This window comes from Sarcophilus harrisii, chromosome 3, assembly GCF_902635505.1.
Source record: "Sarcophilus harrisii chromosome 3, mSarHar1.11, whole genome shotgun sequence".
Taxonomy (NCBI): Eukaryota; Metazoa; Chordata; class Mammalia; order Dasyuromorphia; family Dasyuridae; genus Sarcophilus; species Sarcophilus harrisii.
The window spans coordinates 18631292-18652556 of NC_045428.1; the positions used below are offsets into that span (position 1 = coordinate 18631292).

A 21265-nucleotide genomic window follows, 5' to 3' on the forward strand; every position below is an offset into this window, starting at 1 on the left:
TGTGTCAGAAATGACATTGATTATCATTTATTAACAAAGCAATAAAACGGACCAGTTTCAACTATCCATCTCAGATTTCACACAATGAAGGCAAAACAAAGGGGATTTTCAAATGAATACAGTTTCATTGTGTGCTCTTGCTTGGACATACCATTGTTACGGGATGGCAAGTAAGGATGGGAAGAATTCCTGTGACTACTCAAAGATGCTCAAATTACTGCAGAACCCACATAGGGTTGGCTTCCCCTTGCCTTGGGATCTCTACTTTGCCTCTCTTGTTTGCTAGACTTTGTGCATTTGTGTGTGAAGATCTGAGGGTGAGACTTCTATTTTTGGTTCCTTTCTTGGATTTCACTTTCTGTGAGTTCCTGAACCTTTTTATTGCTGTTCTTTCCATGGTATAAGTACTGTCAATGTCATCTAACTTGTTGGACACGTGTCGGTCTTTTGGCCCTTCTCCTTCCCCTTCAGATGGCCAAGGGAGAGTGAGACAAGGAGACACAGAGACATGAGGGCAACCTCATAGAAAGATTGGTGATGAGCCGATAAAGGAAAGAGAAGGAACAGTCAGACATTTAGAAAAGGAATAAAGAGGATGGCATCATGGTAGGAAAGGAAAGGGAGAGTAGAGTGACTTAGGCAGGGACAAAAAGGAGAAAGACTGAGAAAAGGCCTTAAATCATTTTTTTTTTTTTTTTTTTGCAAAGAGAAGTTTTTATTGAGTCATAGTGTCAGAAACTAGACTTCAAGCAGCTGAAAGGGAATGGGATCCCCAGATGATAAATAGCCAAAGAAGACAAATAGGTAGAAATCTAGACTCTCGACATCCATTTGAAAAAGACTCTAAATCATTATTAATTAGAGAAATGCAAATTAAAACAACTCAGATCTCCACCTCACAACTATCAGATTAGCAAAGTCAACCAAAAATTAGATGACATCATATAAATGATGAAGAGGCTGTCGGAGAACAGGCATATTAATGTAACTGAGTTGCAGCTGTGAATTGGTCCAAACTATTCTAGAAAGCTTTTGGGAACTAGGCCTCCAAAGTTGCTGAACTCTATCTATCCTTGGTGCTATAAGTAGGTCTCAGAGAAATCAAAGAAAGAGTTAAACACATAAGTACAGAATATTCTAAATAGTTTAAACAGTTCTTTTTGGAGTAAAAAGCCAAAACTAAAACAAAATCCTGGAAACTCAAAGGATACCCCTCAATTAGTGAATGACTAAACAAATTATGGTATATGAATGTAATGTAATACTATTGTATCATAAAAAAAAAGAAAGGAATGATTTGAGTGAAATTTGGAAAAACATGTGCATTGAAGAATAAACAAAACAAGGAAAACAATTTGGACAATAGCAACATTCTCAAGACAAACAATTTTGTTTATTCTTTAAACAACTTTATTTTAATCAGCCAAGACCTTTCTTCCCTCCCTACTTCAAATCTCCCCTTTATGGTCCTAGCCCCTTATCCTGAACATGAGAAAAACAAAACCCATTATCACTGGGCATGGTCAATCAAAATACATTCATGAATAAAAGAATGTGTCTCATTCTGAATTCACAATCCCTCACCTTTCTCTCAGGAGTTGGGCAGCATATTTCATCAGAAATCTTGGTTGATCATTATACTATCAGAATATATATATAATAGCTATAAAATTATATATAATATTCTATCACCTTTATATATTATAACTTGTTCACCCACTCCCCAAATTATAAGTATTCCCTTAGATTCCCATCCTTTGCCTCTTTGAAAAGAGTTATTAAGTAGTTATACATCCTTAGAGTTTGTTTTGCTAAGGGCTAATGCTTCCCTAACATGTATTTCCTCTAATTCATCCCTTTCTCAACTTTCCCTCCTGTTTCCTATTACTAAAAATGGATTTTTTGTAACCAACTCTCTCTCTTTCCGTTTCCTCCATCTCTCTCTCTCTCTCTCTCTTTCTCTTTCTCTTTCTCTCTCTCTCTCTCTCTCCTCTCTCTCTCTCTCTCTTTCTCTCTCTCTCTCTCTCTCTCTCTCTCTCTCTCTCTCTCTTTCTCTCTCTCTCTCTGACATGTGTGCCTGTTTCTAGACAACACAAAATGCAGCAGATCTAGCATTAAACAAAGGCCTGAGCTCAGGGCCAAACTTACCTTGTGTTTTCTCCAGGTGGTGGCCAGCTTATAGAATATGATTTACAGATGTGAAATGTAACCCTTATGGAAATGAATCCTTTTATTTGATTGTAATAGTTCAGACAGAGGCCAGAGACAGGTTGTTATTTATATTTTGTTTATAGGATGGTATATTATTGGGTAAAGAAAATAGTGGACTTGGGATATAGATCAAACCAAATAAGGAAAAAAATACATATGTAAAGCACATTATGCAAATTCTTAAAGCCCTACATATATATGTTAGCTATGATTATTAAAAATCCAGAAAAGAAATCAAAGAGAAAATACCTAAGCAGTATAAACTTTAGTATTTTTATGGCTAATCATTTTGGATATTGTGAAGACCAAGTAAGCACCTGGATGCCTTAGAATCAGCTGGAGTCAGGATAAGCAAGAGTCCTTGGTCTTTATTCTTGATCTTTAGGGGTAGAAGTGAATTGGATGGACTCAAGATCTCCACAACCTTCTTTTTCCTCATCTATCGCCAAAGTGACTCTGGCTTGTCTTACTCCATCCCCCAATCCTTCCCACAATTCTCTGGATACACCAAAAGATTGAACCAGCACAGAATAGTGGGAAGGGCCATTTTCCAAGCATATGCTAATAGAGTATTGTCTAATCAGTAGTTAGCCTTAAGTGCTCAGTTGTCCAACCTCAATGCATCAACTCCGAGTTTCAGCCCTTTACATCTCCCACTTTCTTTTGTTTTAGAACACAGGTGGTCACCCTCCCCACCCCCAACTTCTCAGGAAGGGAGGTGAAAAGCACCAAAGGGAAGTGGGGATTGCTAGTGGGTTTCTGGGCTGAAGGGTCTTATTAGAAACAGGTATGCACAAACCCACCAGCATGGGAGGTATTACACAAGTATATAGCAATAACGCAGAGGCTATTAGTGATGACTCTCCCCACAGTCAGTGCAGGCTCGATGTGGTACAACAAACATGAATTGTACATGCAAGAAGTGGTATAACAAACAATATAAATCAATATGGTGTTGTAAAAGATTTCCAGAAATCCTAGAAGGAGGGTATGTAAACAACAGTCACCCATACGCCTTCTTCAGCAGCCAAGAGATAGTCCAAAACCAATCTATTGTCCATTACTTCACGTGTCAGGGAATCCAATGATCCCCACAAGTTTTTGAAGTCCTGCAACAGTCTTTTTATGTGTTAGGGAATCCAATGATTCCTGCAGATTTTGAAGTCCTGCAACAGTCTTATCATTTCTCAGAAAATCCAATGATTCCTGAGGGTTTTCAAGTCCTGCAACAGTCTTATCATGTCTCAGAGAATCCAGTGATTCCTGAGGGTTTTCAAGTCCTACAACAGTCTTATCATGTCTCAGAGAATGCAATGATTCCTGAGGGTTTTCAAGTCCTGCAACAATCTTATCATGTCTCAGGGAATCCAATGATTCCTCAGGGCTTTCAAGTCCTACAACAATCTTATCATGTCTCAGAGAATCCAATGATTCCTCAGGGCTTTCAAGTCCTACAATTTTTGATGCCCATGAGTCAAACGCCATAACTGCCACGCTCTTTCAGGGGTGAGTACAATCAGCAACAGAACCACCCAATGTTTCTTGGGTCTTCTCCTTTGTTTCAAGGGTCTGCTCTGTCTCTCTCCGATGGACAAGGTGAATATGGCTCATTGGAATCTATCTGATTCCTTCACCTATAGAGATACAAGCAAACCCTCTCCCCCAAGCAGTTAACCTATCTGGTCCTTTCCATTCACCACTTTCTGGGTCTTTCCACATCACCTGGCGATTATCTAAAGATAGTGGAGCTGCTCGCACTGGACACTGACCTTCCAGTGGGTTATAAAACCTGTCTGCCGGAGCCAGTGCATCTTTGTCAAAAGTCAAGAAGTAAATAGTATAAAGAGCTAGATTTAGAACTTCCCTAGGATTACCTGTGGCTCCCCCTTTCTTTTGTTTTTGGAGGAGCATCTTAATATCTGTTTCTCCTCTCTACTATTGCCTGTCCTTGAGGATTAAAGGGTATGCCCGTGGTGTGTAAAATCTTATACTGTGCACAAAAGTGTGCAAAATGTTTAGAAGCATATGCAGGTCCATTGTTTTTATGGCTTGTGGCACACCCATAATGGCAAATGCTTGTGTGAGGAATTCAGTGACTACTCGGGCTGTCTCTTTTGCTGCTGGTATTGCAAAAGTGAATCCCGAAAAGGTGTCTACCACAATGTGGATAAAAGATAGACGACCAAAAGATTTATAATGGGTCACATCCATTTGCCAGATTTCAATGGGTCTCAAACCACAAGGGTTCTTCCGTGGAGGCAGTGTAGGAGCGTGGAAAGGAAGGCAAGCCGTACAGGCTTTTACTATGCTCCTAGCTTCCTCTCTTGTTATTTCAAATTATAAATGTAAAGCTTGAGCAGCCTGATGATATTTAGAATGAGATGCCTGGGCTTCTTGGAATAAAGGGGTATTGACCAATATAGTTAGAAGGCCATCTGCCTTTGAATTACCATCAAAAATAGGACCTGGAAGTCCACTATGAGAGTGGACATGCAAGATATAAATCTTCCCTGGATGCTTTCTCACGTGCTCTTGAAGTTCCTTAAAGAGCTGATATATATTAGAGGCTGCACATTTTATTTGGGCTGTGGCAATTCTGTGTACCACATCTACTGAATAGACTGAATCAAATATTATATTTATATCTCTTGGATAATAAGTAAGAGCTAGAATGATCGCATACAATTCATTCTGCTGAGTGGACTGAAAAGGAATTCTGACTGCTCTCTTTATAGTTAAGTCACAAGAGAATACAGCGCAAATATTATGTTTGGATGCATCTGTAAAGATAGTTGGTCCTTTAAGAGGAACTTTAGAAACTTTTTCTTCAAGAATCCGTCACTAATTATGTAATAGACTGGTTATCTTTAATGGAGATCCATGTGTAAAATTTGGAGCTGTGGCCAATACAATTTGCCACTCTGGGATGGTTTCACAGCACACATTAATTTGTGTCTTAATATAAAAGGTGTATATCTTGTCAGGTCTTGTTCCAGATAATTGTACTGCTTGCTTAATGGCCTTTAATAAAATTCTAGCCACAAGCACTGGCTAAGGAGTAAGGCTTTGTTCTGGTTGTGCTGGGAAGTTCACCCACTCTATCACACTGTCTCCTTGATGAAGGGCTGCTGTGGGTGTCTTTTGTGAAACAAAAACTGATATTTCCAAGGGTTTTTGAGTGACTCTTTCAACCACATTGGATAAAACCAGTTCAACCTCTCTCAAAGCCTCTTGAGCTTCTTTGGTAAGCTGGCATGGTGAGTTTAAAACACTGTCTCCTCTTAAAATGTCATATAATGGTTATAATTGATAGGTAGTTAAGCCTAACACTGGTTGCATCCATTGGATATCTCCTATCAATTTCTGAAAATCATTCAATGTGTTTAGCTTCTCTGTTCTTAAGGACAGTTTTTGTGCTGTAAGCACCTTAGGGTATACTTCATATCCTAAATATTGAGAAGTAGCATATCTTTGAATTTTTTCTGGAGCTATGTGCAATTTGTAGTTCCTTAGTGTTTCTATGGTCTTTTGAGGAGAAGCTTCTAACATTTGTTCCTCAGGTGCACATCCCAATATATCATCCATATAATGTAATAGCATAACTTTTAGAAATGCTTTTCTTACTGGAGCAAGAGCAGCAGCAACATACATTTGACACATAGTAGGGCTGTTTTTCATTCCCTGTGGTAAAACTGTCCATTCATATCTTTTATAAGGCTCAGCTAAGTTAACGCTGGGCACTGAAAAGGCAAATCTTTTCATATCCTCCTTATCTAGAGGGATAGAACAGAAACAATCCTTAATGTCTATAACCCAAAAAGGCCATTCTCTAGGCAAATGAGTAGGAGATGGAAGTCCAGGCTGAAGAGTTCCCATAGTTCCCATTTACCTTTCTTAAATCAGTCACCATCCTCCATTTTCCAGATTTCTTTTTTACAACAATACTGGGGTATTCCAAGGACTTAGAGAAGGTTGTAAGTGTCCTTGGTCAGGTTGCTCCTGTATTATATCTAATAAGGCCTCAATTTTATCGCTACCTTAGGGCCACTGTTCTATCCACACTGGTGTATCAGTTTTCCATTGGATAGGGCCTTCAACAGCAGCCCTGCCTAAAAAACGGAAGTATTTATTTTTAACCCTAATTGCTGTAAAACGTCTCTTCCCCACAGATTGATGGGGATTTTTTCAACTATAAAAGGAGTTAAAAACTCCTGTTTTGCCTTCAAAAGTCCATTTCATAGGGGCAGCACTAACTTCAGCTGCTGTTGATCCTACTACGCCAGACATATAGGTGTCTGCCTTAATCTTTGGCCAATGACTGAGCCAGTTGGCACCTCTAATGACTGTATGATCTGCACCTGTGTCTACCAATCCTTCTAATTTTATGCTATTTATATAGATCGTGAGCATAGGTCGGTCAGTTGTTACAGCTGCTGTCCAGTATATTCCTGGATTTTGTTGTTTGGAGTCAGAATCTGGGTGACTATCATCAGGTTGCTTATTAGGAGTCTATCAGTAAACCTGATGCTACTACTTCTCCTGGGTGATAAGTCACACATTGTCTCCCTGCATTAGTGACTGGGATGTTATCTACACATTCCCCAGTTTCCCACATCAGGGTATGGATGGACACTGTTTTGTAAGTGCTCTCAGGAGGTGAAATGGTCAAGCCTACTGTGCCTGGAGGCAAGGGATCCATAGGCTGGAGAGGAACGGATTTCACCTCTCCAGGGGGTATCTCAGTTGTCCTAGCTGTATACAACTCTATTCTCCCTAACTGTAATCCCTTTCTCCCATCAGGTTGCTTCCTGGCTGATTGATTGTGTAATCCCTTTCTCCCCTCATATGGTTTCCTGGCTGATCAGTCATGTCTGGGTACTGGACTTCTAGGCACTCTCTGGGTGCACCATTGGCTGCCATCATGCCCCAAGTGTTTTTTGCCTGGGGTCCTGGGTCTGGGCCCCTCATCCCGTTTCCCTGAACCTGTCTACATTCTGAGGCCCAATGGAAGCCTCTGTTGCATTTTGGACATGGGGTACTGGGTCTTGTTCTCCCAGTAAACCACAAGCATGTCCATATCTTTCCCATCCTTACTTGATCCTATCCCCCTGCTACCTACCATTCTGTATATATCTCCTCTTCTCTGTTAAGCCCCTTTGCCATAGCTGTCTACACCAGTGCCTCTGCTCTCTAACCCTGTGCAATCTGGCTTCATTGTTAGCTGAAGCTCCCCTTTCCAGTTACCAGGGATCTGTTGTTGCAAAGAACAATGGCCTTTCCTCAGTCCTTTCATTTCTGGAGCTCTCTAAAGGCTGTTCTCGTTGATCACCTTCTGTCGGACCTCTTTCCTTGCTCTATGTTTTCAGCATTCTGCTCTCTTCTGGTTCTTTTCTTATCTGAGTGTTTCATCTCTGTCTCCTTTACCAGATCTCCATCTATGGAGCACTCACCCACTCTGGGTGGCTCTGTCGAAGGTTCTTTTCTCCCTCCATACTATTTCACTTGTTTGATCTAGCCGCTTCCATGAGTTCAGTGATCTTTATGAAGATGCTCCCATCTAACCAGCTCCCGGCTCTCTCCTGATCTCCAATCAGACACCACCTTGCCTTTTGAACATTTGCTCAAACCGGATGTCCACAATGCACCTCTCCTTATCTTCCTCTCTACACCCCCCCCCCCCATTTAAACTTTCCTCCTTTTATTGAAGGCACCAGCATTTTCCCATCTGCCCAGACTAATTCCCACAAGTCATCCTCCGCTCCACACCCTCACTCCCCATCTCCACCAATTCCACTGCCAAGTCCTGTCTCTCTTCTCTACAAGCCCTTCTCTTCTGCAGCCCCCGCTCAGGTTTAGGTGCTCAGTCCAGATCTCCTAGATCCTAATCTTCTGACTGGTTTCCCCAAGCAAGCCCCTCCTTTTAGGTTTCCCTAAAGTAATCCATTCTTAACTCTGATGTCCAGGTGATTTTCCTAAAATGTCACACCCCCTTTTTCCCTGCTCTAGCAGCCATTCCCACTAGAATCAAAGATGAACTTCTCTTCTCAGCCTTCTGTGCACCTGTGTCCCATCCCCCCTGGTCTGCCTGCTGGTCCTGGAACACAATGCTCCATGTCTCTTTGGACTAGTCTTTCCCGCACTGTCTGGAGTGCTCTCTCCCCTCTCTGCCTCTGTTTTTCTGACTTCCTTCAGAACTCAATCCCCACTTTGGCAAGAGGCTATCCTCTCCCCACTGCGAGCCCCCTCCCTCCGAGATTACCTTCCGTCCCCTCTGTAGGTAGGGGGGACCCAGTTGTATACCCACGAGGCCGTGAGCTCCTTGGCAATGTGGACTGCTCTTTTCTTTGTGTCTTTTCCATTTAACGCAGTGCCGGGCACAGGGGAAGAGTTTAAGAAATGCTAGCTGAGGCAATTGAACTCCTGCGTACTTCTGAAACCCAGAATAGTAAGTTCTAGAGCCCAACCTGGGGGCTAAATTCTGAGTCAAAACATTCACAGGAATACTCTAGCAGCAGAGTTGGAAGGGAACCATGGGGATTGTGGGATAGGAATCTAATACATAGGAACCATTGATCTCCAAGGAAGGACATAGAAGAGTCAAAGAAACATGGGAAGACTTATGAGTGAATCGGGCAAAGGCAGGACAAAATACCTAATGTGAGGGGACCCAATACCAAATAGCAACAACTCAGGTCCAACATAATGGATATTACCTGGGTTTATTAAGGCACCCCTAGTTTTTGGCAACCCAGAGCAGAACCAGACATGTGAATCATATTTTCATTTAAAATAAATGAATACATTTTATAATAAATAATAAATAAATATAAGTAAAAATATAATAAATATTCATTTAAAATAAATGAATAAAATAAAATAAATGGCTGGGGTTTTTTGTTTTTTGCTATCATTGTTTTAGGGAGAATGCATTTTATGGAAGACTTATATATGAATTTTTGACAGTTGAAAGGGGAAACCACTTGTGTTTACTCATAACAATTTTAGATAAACTTTAAATTTAAAGCACAGTTTGATTGCTTTAGAATTTAAAGTGATTCTAGATGTCATCCAGTCCAAACATGTCATTTTCTCTCAGGAGAAAACTGACATTCACATAGGGCAGAGTTTCCAATATTTTTTCCGGCTACCATTTTATTAGTCAATTTAACAACAACTGTTAAAACCTTTTAGTAACTGTACAATTTAGTTTCCTTCGATGTTTCTGATAAACTCTAATTTTGATACTAAATAGGAATATAGGTTCATAGATTCAGAACAGGGAGGGATGTTTGAGTTCATATCAGTCAATCCTTTTGTTTTACAGATAAGGAAACTGAGGCTCGGATAAGTTAAGTGAACTAACTGCTGATGGTCTTAATGTTACCTGTGGTGGGATCTGCCACTAATTATTCAAATTGTACTTCTGCTAATTATTAGTCCCCTGACTCCTTTTCTGAAGGGCTTATATTAGATCACCTTTGAAGCTCCTTCCAACTCTAGATTTATGTCCTTGCTCCGATGTTTATTATTATTCACACAAACAACTTGTATTTACATAAAGCTTGAATGTTTGTCAAGAGTTTTCCTCCCTACAGTCTGATGAGGTCGTGAGTATAATATGGAGACATGTTTAATTAAAAATACAAGAATATAAAATTACAAATGTATATCGACACTGGCGGTAGGTGGCACTACAGCGGATAGAATACTGCACCAAGTCAGGAAAACCTGAGTTCAAATCCAGACTCACACACCTACTAGCTGTGTGACCCTGGGGAAGCGACTTAATCCTCCTTGCCTCAATTTCCTCATCTGTAAAATGAATGGGAGAAGGAAATGGCCAACCACTCTAGTAACTTTGCCCAAAAACTCCCAAGGGGATTGACTGAAATGACTGAACCACAGTCTCAAATTTTCCCCCTTTTAGATTTTGTTTAAAAAAAAATCTCAGGGGAATTCAGGGCCTTGCCCATGACCACAGAGCTCCTAAGTAGCCAGATTCATGAGATGGAAAGCTCATTACACAGCAGGGGCATTTTGCAAAGCTATTCTCAAAAATCCTATGAAAAGGAGACCAGTCTATGAAGTTGGTATTTAAATAAAGCTCAGTCAGTAATTAAGGAGGATTTCCAATTTTTCTATGTTGCGAATGAAAGATAGCACGGTACAATAGACAGAGGGCAAAGCCTTACAGACAGAATGGCCAAGTAGCAATGGCGCTTCCACACCAGGAGCGCCAGGACTGCCCCCCCCTTCACCCTCCTCCTACTTCCTCACCTGTGACACGATCTAGTGCTCTAAGTTGGTGCAAATTCATCCTTTTCATTTAAAATTCATCATTGCACATTTCAGGATGACACAGACCATGTCTTCAGCTGCTGAATGGATAAATGAATGGATGGATGAATAAAAAAGGAGAGGATGTTCCTGGGAAACTCATGTTTGACTGCAAAGTTTGTGATAAAGAATTACCATATGTACAGGGGCCAATGACTAACTTCTAAATGAGAGATGAATGGTTACAGGAAATATTCACATTTACATCCTCCTCCTCCTCATCACTTTTTTGAATACCACCTGGCATCCCTTTTTTGGTTGCTGTGGAATTTCCAATTTTGCTTTGAGGAAGTCTTTGCCCTCAAGGAACTTAACAATCTAGCGAACAATTTAAAGATAAACATATTTCACATGTCATAAGACTGGATAGGGCACGGCATTGACAACATAGTCCATGTAACGTCAACATAGACATCATGACCACTGAATGGAGGATTAGGAAAGGACTTTGGGAAGAACGCCAAGAGTGGCAGGTGGGTCTGTCTGAGTTAAGGCGCCCCCAAGGAGATCAATAGACTCAGAGATGGAGGAAAAGGTGGTGAAAACCATTATGATCCCTTTTGCTCTGCCCTCTTATCAGGGAAGCAATATATAATGGCAAGAACACTTTTGATTGGTGGGATCAGACACTAGTAATATAAAAACATTTTAGTCCCTTTCCACTGTGATTGGTTCAGTGACAGTGTGGCAGTGTAGGATGGTACAATGGCATAGAACCATTATGAGGCCATTAATCCCTACAGAGATTTAGCTTAAAATGTTATACTTTTGTTAAATATTTCACAATTCCATTTTATTCTGGTTCAGGCCATCTTTGAGCCCACAGGAGGTATATGTAGTGGAGTAATGGGACTAAATTTAAATGCTGCTTCAGATACCTAATTACAATTTTGCTTTGAGATCGTCTTTGCCCTCAAGAAACTTTAGTGGGGAATTTAAAGATAGATAAACATATTTCACATATCGTAAGACTTAACCTTAATTTCCTCATTGGTAAAATGGGAATAAAAACACTTCTAATGCCCTCCTCTAAGAGTTGTTGGGAGGTTCTCATCAACTTTGTTTGGGTTGAAAGAAACCCAGTTCTAAAACTGTCCTCTACACTCCCATGATGAACCACTTGAAAAGTGTGGGATCACATCTGTGGAGCTGGAAGGAATTTTGGAGACTATTTTGCAGATACAGAAACTGATGCCCAGAGACTTATTCAGACATTGAATACAAGCAAACTTTGAACTTGGGTCCTCAGATACAACTTCAGCCCACTGTCCAAAGCAGCAACTTCGGCTTTCTACATTGCAGTTTGCCTTCAAACACTCCAGTGCAACAGAGGTTAGGTGCAAGGTGTTACACTAAACGAGAATTTGAGGACAAAAGGAGACCCTTCATGCTCAGGGGGTTTCCTCATATTGAGAGAATAAAAGGAGCCACTAATTTAAGGAGAGTACCTGAGGGATTAGAGAATAAGGGGAGGCTTCATGGAAGCTGCAGCGACTGAACTAAATCTTAGACAAGGGGAGCAATGGAAATGCAGGCAGTCTGTGTAGGGGAGCAATGTGATTGAGGCTACTAGGGTAGTGGGGAGCCAGACTGTAGAGGGCCTGAAATGCCAAGCAGAGGTTTTCAGGGAGCAATGACTGTCTCCTGGGGAGCAATAGCACGGAGATGGGGTTAAAGATCCTAGAAGGGAGACTAGTGAGGCTCAGGGTCAAACCAGAGAATGGAGGTAATGAGAATCAGTTATGTTTGTCTGATGAGAAGGGACTGGACTGGAAAGATGGCATGAGGTTAAGTGGACATGGAAGCGGTGAGAACTTGTCAAGAATGACTGAGTTTATGAACCTGAGTAACTGGACAGTCATATCTTAATATGGGAAATTTAAAAATGGTGGTAAGATCAAATCTGTTCTGGACAAGTAGTTTCAGAGGCTCCCCAAGGCTTAATCACTTGTTTGTGACTCTTGGTCGAGTCCTTTAACCTCTAAATTTAGGATTCTGTGGAAAGCCACAGATGTCAGCAGTTAAAAGGACAAAGTGGTTGAGCAATTGTTTCATGACCGAAGTTTAGTTTAAGCTGGAGGTCCTCAAAGTCCCTAGGTAAAACTTAGATTTAATGGGAACCACTGGAGAACAGAAGGCAGATCCTGTGATAAGACAAGCATTCAGAAGTGCAAAGGCAGGTTTATAAAAGAAAAAGAACTGCCCAGAGACACAATCTCAAGGGATTTCAGTAGCCTATTGTGGTTAAGACATTAAAAGACTGACCTGAGACTTATTACAAGAAATGGAATTTTGTCATGTAGCAGATGACAAGAGTCAGAAACCGGCTTTAAGTCATTTCAACTATGAAGCTCTTTCCTTGCCTATAATACTGAAGTTGATTACTTCTAGGATTCTTAAAACATTCAACTACATTAATTTAGTCACAAGATGAATTGGGAAGGACGACATGAGGGCTCCAGGAATCCCCAGCTAAAACTGGAAAAGGATGAAGACAGAATCTGAAATAGCAAAAAGAATGACTTAGGACGGGTAAATTGGTGAACAGAAGCTATGGTACTCGGGTCAAAATCAACTAGAAATGAAAGAACTTTCCTTAAGCTATTGGAAATGCAAAGTCCTAGTTATCGGTTGTTTTACAATAGTTCACATTGACAAGTCTTTAAATATAGCCTTCCGTGGCACACAGTGCTAGTATCCCATCCTACAGATAAACTGAGGCTTAGAGAAGTGGTCCCATTAAGTCTATAAGAAAAGTGGGATTTGAATCAAGCTCTTAAGAGGCTGCCTAGTAAGTAAGTGGTGCTGGCCTTGGAGTCAGGAAAATCAGGGTTCAGATCCTTGTCACTTATTGGTTGCATTTGTGAGCCACGTCCTGGCTTGTCTTGTTTGCCTGTAAAAAGGGCTAACTTGTGCCCAAAAAATCTCCATGGACTGAGCTAATGGGTAACTTCCACTAGGGACTTTGGCCAACCTCAGAGCACAAAGTACCAGTTATCAGTCAGTCTGGTGCCAAAGTCAAGGGTGAGATAAAATGATCTTGAGTAATCTGCTGTGTAGTAACTAAAAATGCTTCACTTGAGAAGTGCAGAGACTGGACAGGTGATAGGGAAACCAGGAAGCATTGGTTGGGGAGAGGAATTCGGGGGTAAATGTTGTTTTGAAAGACAAGTGGGGGAAAAAGCCCAGGAAGCAAAGGTGAATAATTCAAGAGATGAAGGAGTTAGGACAGCAGACTTTAAGTTCCACTAGTCAGATGGAACAGGATCCCCAGGCAAATGGTTTGGAATTACAAAAGATGGCGGGCTTCTGTGCACCCTCCAAGGTGGAAACAAAGGCTTGATTTTTTTTGTTTTTTCATTTTTCTTTCTGTTCCAAGGCTAGGTAAGACCACCAGTGTAATCTGAAAGGGGGGAAGATCTGGGGAGTAAACGAAGTAGAGACTACAAACCATGGTGGGACCCAAGCAGGGCTGAGGGAAGGGGGTCAGAGGGCTTGGCTTCTGTGGCTGTGATCCCTCAAGCAAACTAGAAGACATCATGCAGAAATGGTGATTCCAACTGCAGCTTGTGTGCAGCTCGGTAACACTGTAGAATCCAAATCAAGTTTCTGTTAATGAAAGATTCAGGAGACCCTTACTGACAACCGAAGTGGCTTGAAAAACTCTGGGAGTGGACAGGAACCCATACTTGGATAATCTTGGCAAAGAAAAGCCCAAAATTTGTCTGTGCATCTCCAACTTAATGGTACTTGGCTAGAAGTGTGAGACTATTACCCGACTGTAAGGCATTCATCTGTAACACTGAGCAAAAAATACCAAGAAATAACACACACATTACCAGTGGAGTCACATTTCAAGAACTTTATTGTTCTTAGAGAAAAATAGATCCCTCACATTTTAAGTTTTTCAGTGAAATTCTCAGATCATTGCTTCTATAGCTCTCAGGTTAGTCCAGTGTCTAGGAATGACTAGTAGCTGAGGATCACACATGATAACCACGGCTTGCTAAGGGTAGAAACCAATCGGGCTTTCCAGGAATTTTCCTGATTGATGTGGGTAGAAATTAGTTGAGAGCAGATTAAAAGAAAATGTTTAAAAAAAAAATTAAGTTTGGCTGCTCCAAGCCTCAAATATACTCATTGTTGTGGCCGTGGCCAAATTCTCTACCTCCTTCATACAAGACAGCCCACAGCTGCACTCTGCAGCTGAGTAAGGGAAGCATCAAGGGGTCCAAACCATGACTATTCAGAATGAGTAGTTTTTATCTGTATGAGATGCTAGTTGGAGTCTTGGCCCTCCCAGCATGTAAGATTTTTTTCCATCATCAAAAGGGAGATTCTAAGTCACAACACTAAAGAAAAGGGAATTGTGGTCTGAGGAATCAGTTGTTTTTGGTGCCCCTCCAAAACTGAAAAATGAGGAGCATCACTTAATTTATCAAAAATAAAATCCATTTCTGCTCAGCTGAGGTTAGCCCAAAGACTTTCATATTTTAAGGGACAAGATGTATTAGAGGAGATTCTTATTAATCCATCTGGGATAGCATGATCCCATTCTGCCATTAGCATGACTTTAGGTAGCACTACACCTATAGGTCTAGTGTTTTCATTCATAAACTGAGCTAGACACTTAAAATGCATCGTCTCTCTTCTGTTTCTTGCCCCTCTCACCTTCCCTAAAAGGACGACCCCTCTTCCATTCCCCCTAAATAGGGAAGACGCCCAAAGAGCAGGCTAAGGAGTCAAAAAACACTGGTCTACCCAAGTCACTTTTTTCATGCAAATTCATGTTGGAATCACAACTGTTCTGTAGCTTAAGGAAAACCCACGTGGTAGTTAAGTTTCCCTTGACTTAAATCTACTTTCAACAAATCGAAAAGACCTTTAATCCCCAGTTTCCTTCTGCACTGGTGTAATGTAATATTCTAACATGATAGCCAAGGACAAGTCGGTGGCGATCTCTTAAAATTTAATTAGAAATAGCCATTTATTTTTCACCTCTCCATCCCCTCCCTTTTTTCCCCCCACCCCCACAAGGCAAATCCCAATCTAAGGTTATGCACATGACTCAACTGAGCATTTTAACTGGGGATGTGGTGAAGTATGTTCGTCTTTGCTTATCCATTTTTCAAAACTTCACTGAGAAATAATGAAGCCCTATTTTGAGTGAGCCAACTTCCTGGACTACTGGCTAACAGGAATATAGCTGTGCTTAAATACACGACCAGTTAACTATTAATACATGTCGACAGAAAATACTCAGAATGAGAATGTAGACACTGATCTATTGAGGGGAGGGGGGGGGGGGGAGGGTCAAAGCCATAGGTCTAAGCAGAAATATGTTTGAAGTATGAAATAGCCCTTATCTTTAATGAGATGCCATGTGCTTCAAATGACAAAATTTAAGTGATAAGCTCATTAGTTTATAACATCTTATTTACCAAAGAAAGAAAAAAGTAGAAAAGGGCTTATGGCTTAATGAAATTAAGGCATTTGCCTATTCTTACGTAAACATCTATTACCAAATCTCATGTGAAAATAATATTTTTGTACAAAACCCATCGTTCAGGTGATACTGACATATTACCAGTGCCGTCCAGGGTGTGGTTCTAAACAGAGTTGAAGCCATTCAGAAGATCATCGTTAGGGGAAAGTTATTTGAGGGGGAGAAGGTACATAGGTTTTCATGTGCAAATTCAAAAGCTAATAAATATTGTCACACATCATGAGGAAATGAAATTGTAGAACTAAGTTGATAATAAGTCAAGTCACCTACATTCTTTTGGTTTTGAAGCAGGTCAAAAGCCTAAGAGGTAAGAAGGTGAGAGAACTTTAATAAATTGAATTGTTATGTTGTCATGTCCAGTTTGATCATAGAAAGCCCTTCCCCCCGCGCACACACACACACACACACCACACCCCGTGTAAAACATTGCTTTAAGTTTTAATGTTTATTTCCCCAAGACAGCCTAGCCTGCACTCTACTTGGATAAATTTTACAAGCTAGTTTTCTGCTGCTTCTAGTTTTAAACTTTAACCATGTTCTGATGACAAGGAATGCTGCAAAAATACTCTAGTCCAACAAAGAGTTATGATCACAAAATAATCTTTATCCATTCTACAGTGTTTCAGAATTACCAGTTGATTTTTAAACACAAAGTAGATAACGATGCTAATGGTGGCTAATCTGGTATGTTTCTTATAGCAAACCGCTGTTCATGCAACACGTGTGCTCGAAGGGGAAGGCACAGGGTTTCCTACAATGAGCCACCTTATAAAGAGTTCTCCTTTTTGTACAAATTTATTTGTGTCACATTTAATTTAGTGTGCAGAACCTCAAAACTGAGGTATTATTCCAATTTATAAAAACCACTTGCATGTCTTTTATGCAAGTTTTAGAAATACAAAGTTTTCTCCCTAAAGTGGCTCAAAATAGATTGTTCATGGCTGCCTACATCTAAGATAAAAAGATTCTAAAACAATTGAACAGATTAGGCATATTATTAAAGGTGTTCAAACCATTACTTGATTTGTACATCTATTCACACCTCGTCATCGGTCTTTATTCGGCAGTACATATGCACCAAATTCCATTTTAGAAGTTTCCATATCATTTTCATAGAAAACAAAGTTTGAAAGCAAGTAACATTTAAACACAGCACGGGATTCTACCACAACTGAAAACTTTTTTCTTTTTCTTCTTTACAGGACTCAACAAAATCTAAAACTGAACTAGGCTGTAGATTATTACCACATGCAAAGAGCTTCATGTTATCTTTGAAAATGAAAAGGACGGCTTTAGAAAGCACATTTTACTGTTTCTTACTATTATGGCAACTTGTGTACTGCAACACAGTCTATTTGGAGGGAAATTCTGATTTTTCATGCAAAAGTCTACACAAATTAGTTTTTGATGATATGGAAAGCTTTTCATAACATCAAACATTCATCTGGTGCAAATGCACAGGGACTCCTTCCTGAAAAGTTATCTGACTTGACAAGCAACTAATAAAGCCATACTAGATAAAGTAATTAGGGGGGTGGGGAAGAATGAAAAGAAAAAGAAAAAGGAGAAACAAAAAAGGAAAGGAAAAAAAAAGGTCCAAGAGAAAGGGAAAGGAAACCCAGGCTGCAGAAGTAAACCAAAGTCTGCTGCTAAACCGGTCTTTTATTTCCATGTCCAGTGTACGCCAACACTTAGGGTCTCCCCCTGATGATTCCCAGGTTTGTCCCCAGCCCCTGAAGGCGAATCAAGCTCGCACGCATCCCCATACAGCACCACAACCACACTCTCGCACACGCGCCCCTCCACAACTGGGGTCTGCTCCCCGAGGGAGGAGCCCTGGGTCTGAAAGATGAGCCGGGCTCCCCACCACGGAGGCCAGAGCCTGCTCAATGTCTTCCATTCACACAGGGCTGAAGTCACAGCAAGACCGGGCTCTCTCTCCTCGGGCTCGGACGGGCACCCTGTTCTCATTAATGCTTACAAGGCTGGAAGATGGTGGTTCCGCGCCCCCCTGTTGCTCTAGCTCTAGTCCATGTTCCTTCTCAGGCCCGGCACATCAGTGACCTGAGCCCTTTTCCTTTGAACGACCTAAATAAGCATTCGTGTGAAGTTTTTCATTACATTTTGCCACTCACTCTCACTCGCACCCACTCGCCATCTTGACTTCATTTGGGCTTTCTGTGATTCCAAATGAAATCTTCACGTTCTCTTTCCCCGATTTAATGCAGCAGCAGATCCCATGAGCCAAGCTTGATGGATCAAACCTTTTTTTTTATATATATATATGTATATATATCAGTGCTGCATTGTACCCAACACTTCCACAACATCTTTCTAAAACTGGAACCCTTCCGTCGGTACATTGGCAGAGGAATTGAAACCAAATGTTCCCCCTTGTATTGCCTCTGGAACAAGGCTAGGGTCTTCATCAATCTGGAAGGGGAAAGGGGGGTAGAGAGGAGAGAAAGGAAAAAAGAGGTTAAAACTAGACATCTTAAAAGCAATCTTTCATATAGTTTGAGAAGATTTTATATCAGAATGATTCCCCCCCTTTAAAGATAATCTATGATACTTAATGCAGACAATCCAGCTCAGTGACTGGTGAGCAGACATGAACTAAAAACAGTTTTGACATTTTAGAACACAATAAAAATGTAAAAAATTCCTCTTAATTCGCTGGGTATGGTGGATTTATTTTGCTGATCCCTGATCTATTATGATCCAATTGTTGTAACATTTAGTAAATGTTTCTTCCTAAAATCCTCTTCTGAGGATTTTAATTAGTTCTACATGTTTGATTATCTATATCCTGACAATTTTTACAGTAATAAAACTTTTAAAGAATTTTATTTAGGATTTCCATGTTTGTGTGTTCACATGTGCCACAGAGGTATACTTTTGGTATTTTGTCTCATAAAATTTTTTCAATATTTTTAAAGACTTTATACTTTAGTCTTTTGATACTTGGAAGGATAAGGTTTAGAGGGTCAGGTCTCTATAGCCTTTTGTGGTTCTGAGGCAATCTCATATTTCTTCTAATCAGAAGAAATTTCTTTCAATTTGTGGGCAAATGGGATTTTTTTTTTTGGTCAGATCAGATCATATTTTCTTGGTGAAGGGAATGTAATCCCTAGTGAGACAACCCTCTTCTACCAATGCCAATCCCCAAATTCTGAGTGACTTGTGGTGGTTGGTGTTTTGGGCACTTAACTTTATAGTCACTTGGCCCAAGTCACAAGTCATTTGAATCAGAGGCAAGACTTGAATCCATGTCTTCCTAACTTTGGAGCTACCTCTTAATCTAATCTGTCACACTGCCTCTTGAAGTTTAGACACATAGTTAATTAACAATTTCTACTACTGAATAACAATATTTGAAGATATGGTAGATATAGATTCTGTATCTGAATTATTTTTGAAGGAAGACCGTAACAGATTCAAGAATGTAACTATAACAAAATGGTTACTCTTAGAGATGAAATGACTTTAGCATAAGCTGTCTGATAATTTAAAACTCTGCTTGCCATTTGAACTGGATGTTACGATTTTGCAGATGAACACTATCTCAAATGAATGCCTACATTTTTCAGTTTGTCAAGTATTTGTACCATTCACTTACAATTAATATCTTTATAAAAGGACTCAAGAAATTAAAATATATGACTGCTAAGAATCACTTCAGAATACAAATGACCTTAGTTTTTTGTTTTTTGGTTTTTTTTTTTTTTTAGGATAATCAGTCTTTCAATAATCTCAAGTAAACAGCTAAATAGTTGACATTCTATTTTGTTCTATCAAAAAAAGTGTCCCCACACCCCTACTTTTAGCTTTCCTCTTCAAAAATAACAGAAGTAAATTAAGAAATAAATTTAAAATTAATACATCATCTGATGAGAAGAACTGATCAATGATCTCATAGGCCAGCTTGTAGATGTCTTCATTTTCGTGATTTTGAAGCTGTTCAATCTTTTCAAGGCCTGCAAAAAACAATTTTATTACATGAAAGAAGCCACAGTAATTAATATTCAAAAATAATGATTATCAAAGCAATTAATTAGAACTCTCTTAAATTCTTTTGTTTAACTCAGAGAAAGATCCTAGGAAAATGTCCTCCTGGGTTTTAGTTCTACATGGCATAACTGTGTTACCTGAAAACTGAGTTAAAGAAAAGGAGGCATCTGCCTTTAAATGCTAATCATTCATCATTTGGAAAAAGAAAGCAACAATACATATATTTCTACCAAGAAATCATTAAATTTATTGGTAATATCCCTATTGAAAATATATAATTAGTCCATGCTCTCCAGTATGTAACTATCTTTAAAGCACGTTCAGTTTTTAATCTTTAAAGCACACAGTACTTTATAAAACAGAAAACATTTATAAATTTATTTTGTTATTTAACATTTAAAGTAGCAAGGCACATATATGAGAAGTGAAGGCCTGACATTATTTAGACATTCATCAAAGCAATAAAATATAAAATGTTGAAAAGTTTACTTAGTGAAATATTTGTCAAAACACTGAACTTATTACCTCCACATTCTTCTATTAGGTTGGCTATGGTTTCGGCCTCGTCTTCAGCCATTTTTAATATATTACTTAGCCCATCAAGTACCACCTGCACAACCTGAGCATCTTTCACAGTCAGCAAGTTGCAGAAGGGTGGGATAACATTCTGCTGGATAAGGTAAGCCACCTATGGAAAGAGAACCCAATGACCAGGGGCTACAGAACAATCAGGGCGTTAGCGGGGTCTCCCTGGCAGCGGCAGAACTTCTGACTCTCCACAAGGCCTAGCTACGTAATGCTGTGACCTTAAGCCACTCACCATATGGTCGATGTTCAAACTTACCAAATTCAATGCCAACTAATATCTAATTGGATTAATAAATTAGAGCTGGAAACAACGTAGCTGCACATTAATGAAGCAATGAATGAACAAAAGGTGGAATGTGAGAGTTGGGGAACCGCAGAAAACAGTACCGGAAGCTTCCTGGAACCGACGGAGCTCCCAGCAGGCAGACCCAAGCTATGCAGCACCCATCCCATAACAGAAAACCAGCCCGGCATATCCTCGCTTTTAGTCATGCCAAGGTTTGGCTTTCTGGCCTCCAGGTCCTGTTACTGGTGGGGAGGTCGCTGACTATACATCACTGTGAGAAACGTTCCATGTGCTGGGTTTGCTTTCTTAATGACATTTTAAAGGGA

The 21265-nt window shown here is 40.1% G+C and overlaps 1 protein-coding gene across 1 annotated transcript in view; it reads right to left on the reverse strand.

Moving 5' to 3' along the window:
- Positions 1–14395: 14395 nt before the first annotated feature.
- The window catches only part of KPNA4 (karyopherin subunit alpha 4), a 48575-nt gene continuing 41705 nt past the window's right edge, over positions 14396–21265 (reverse strand). Inside the window, exons 15-17 of the mRNA XM_031957600.1 lie at positions 20591–20753; positions 19937–20031; positions 14396–18487 (exon numbers count right to left, since the gene is read on the reverse strand). Of these exons, the coding sequence (XP_031813460.1) occupies positions 18389–18487; positions 19937–20031; positions 20591–20753 (357 nt within the window). The 3' untranslated portion in view covers positions 14396–18388. The remainder of the gene's footprint in view (positions 18488–19936; positions 20032–20590; positions 20754–21265) is intronic.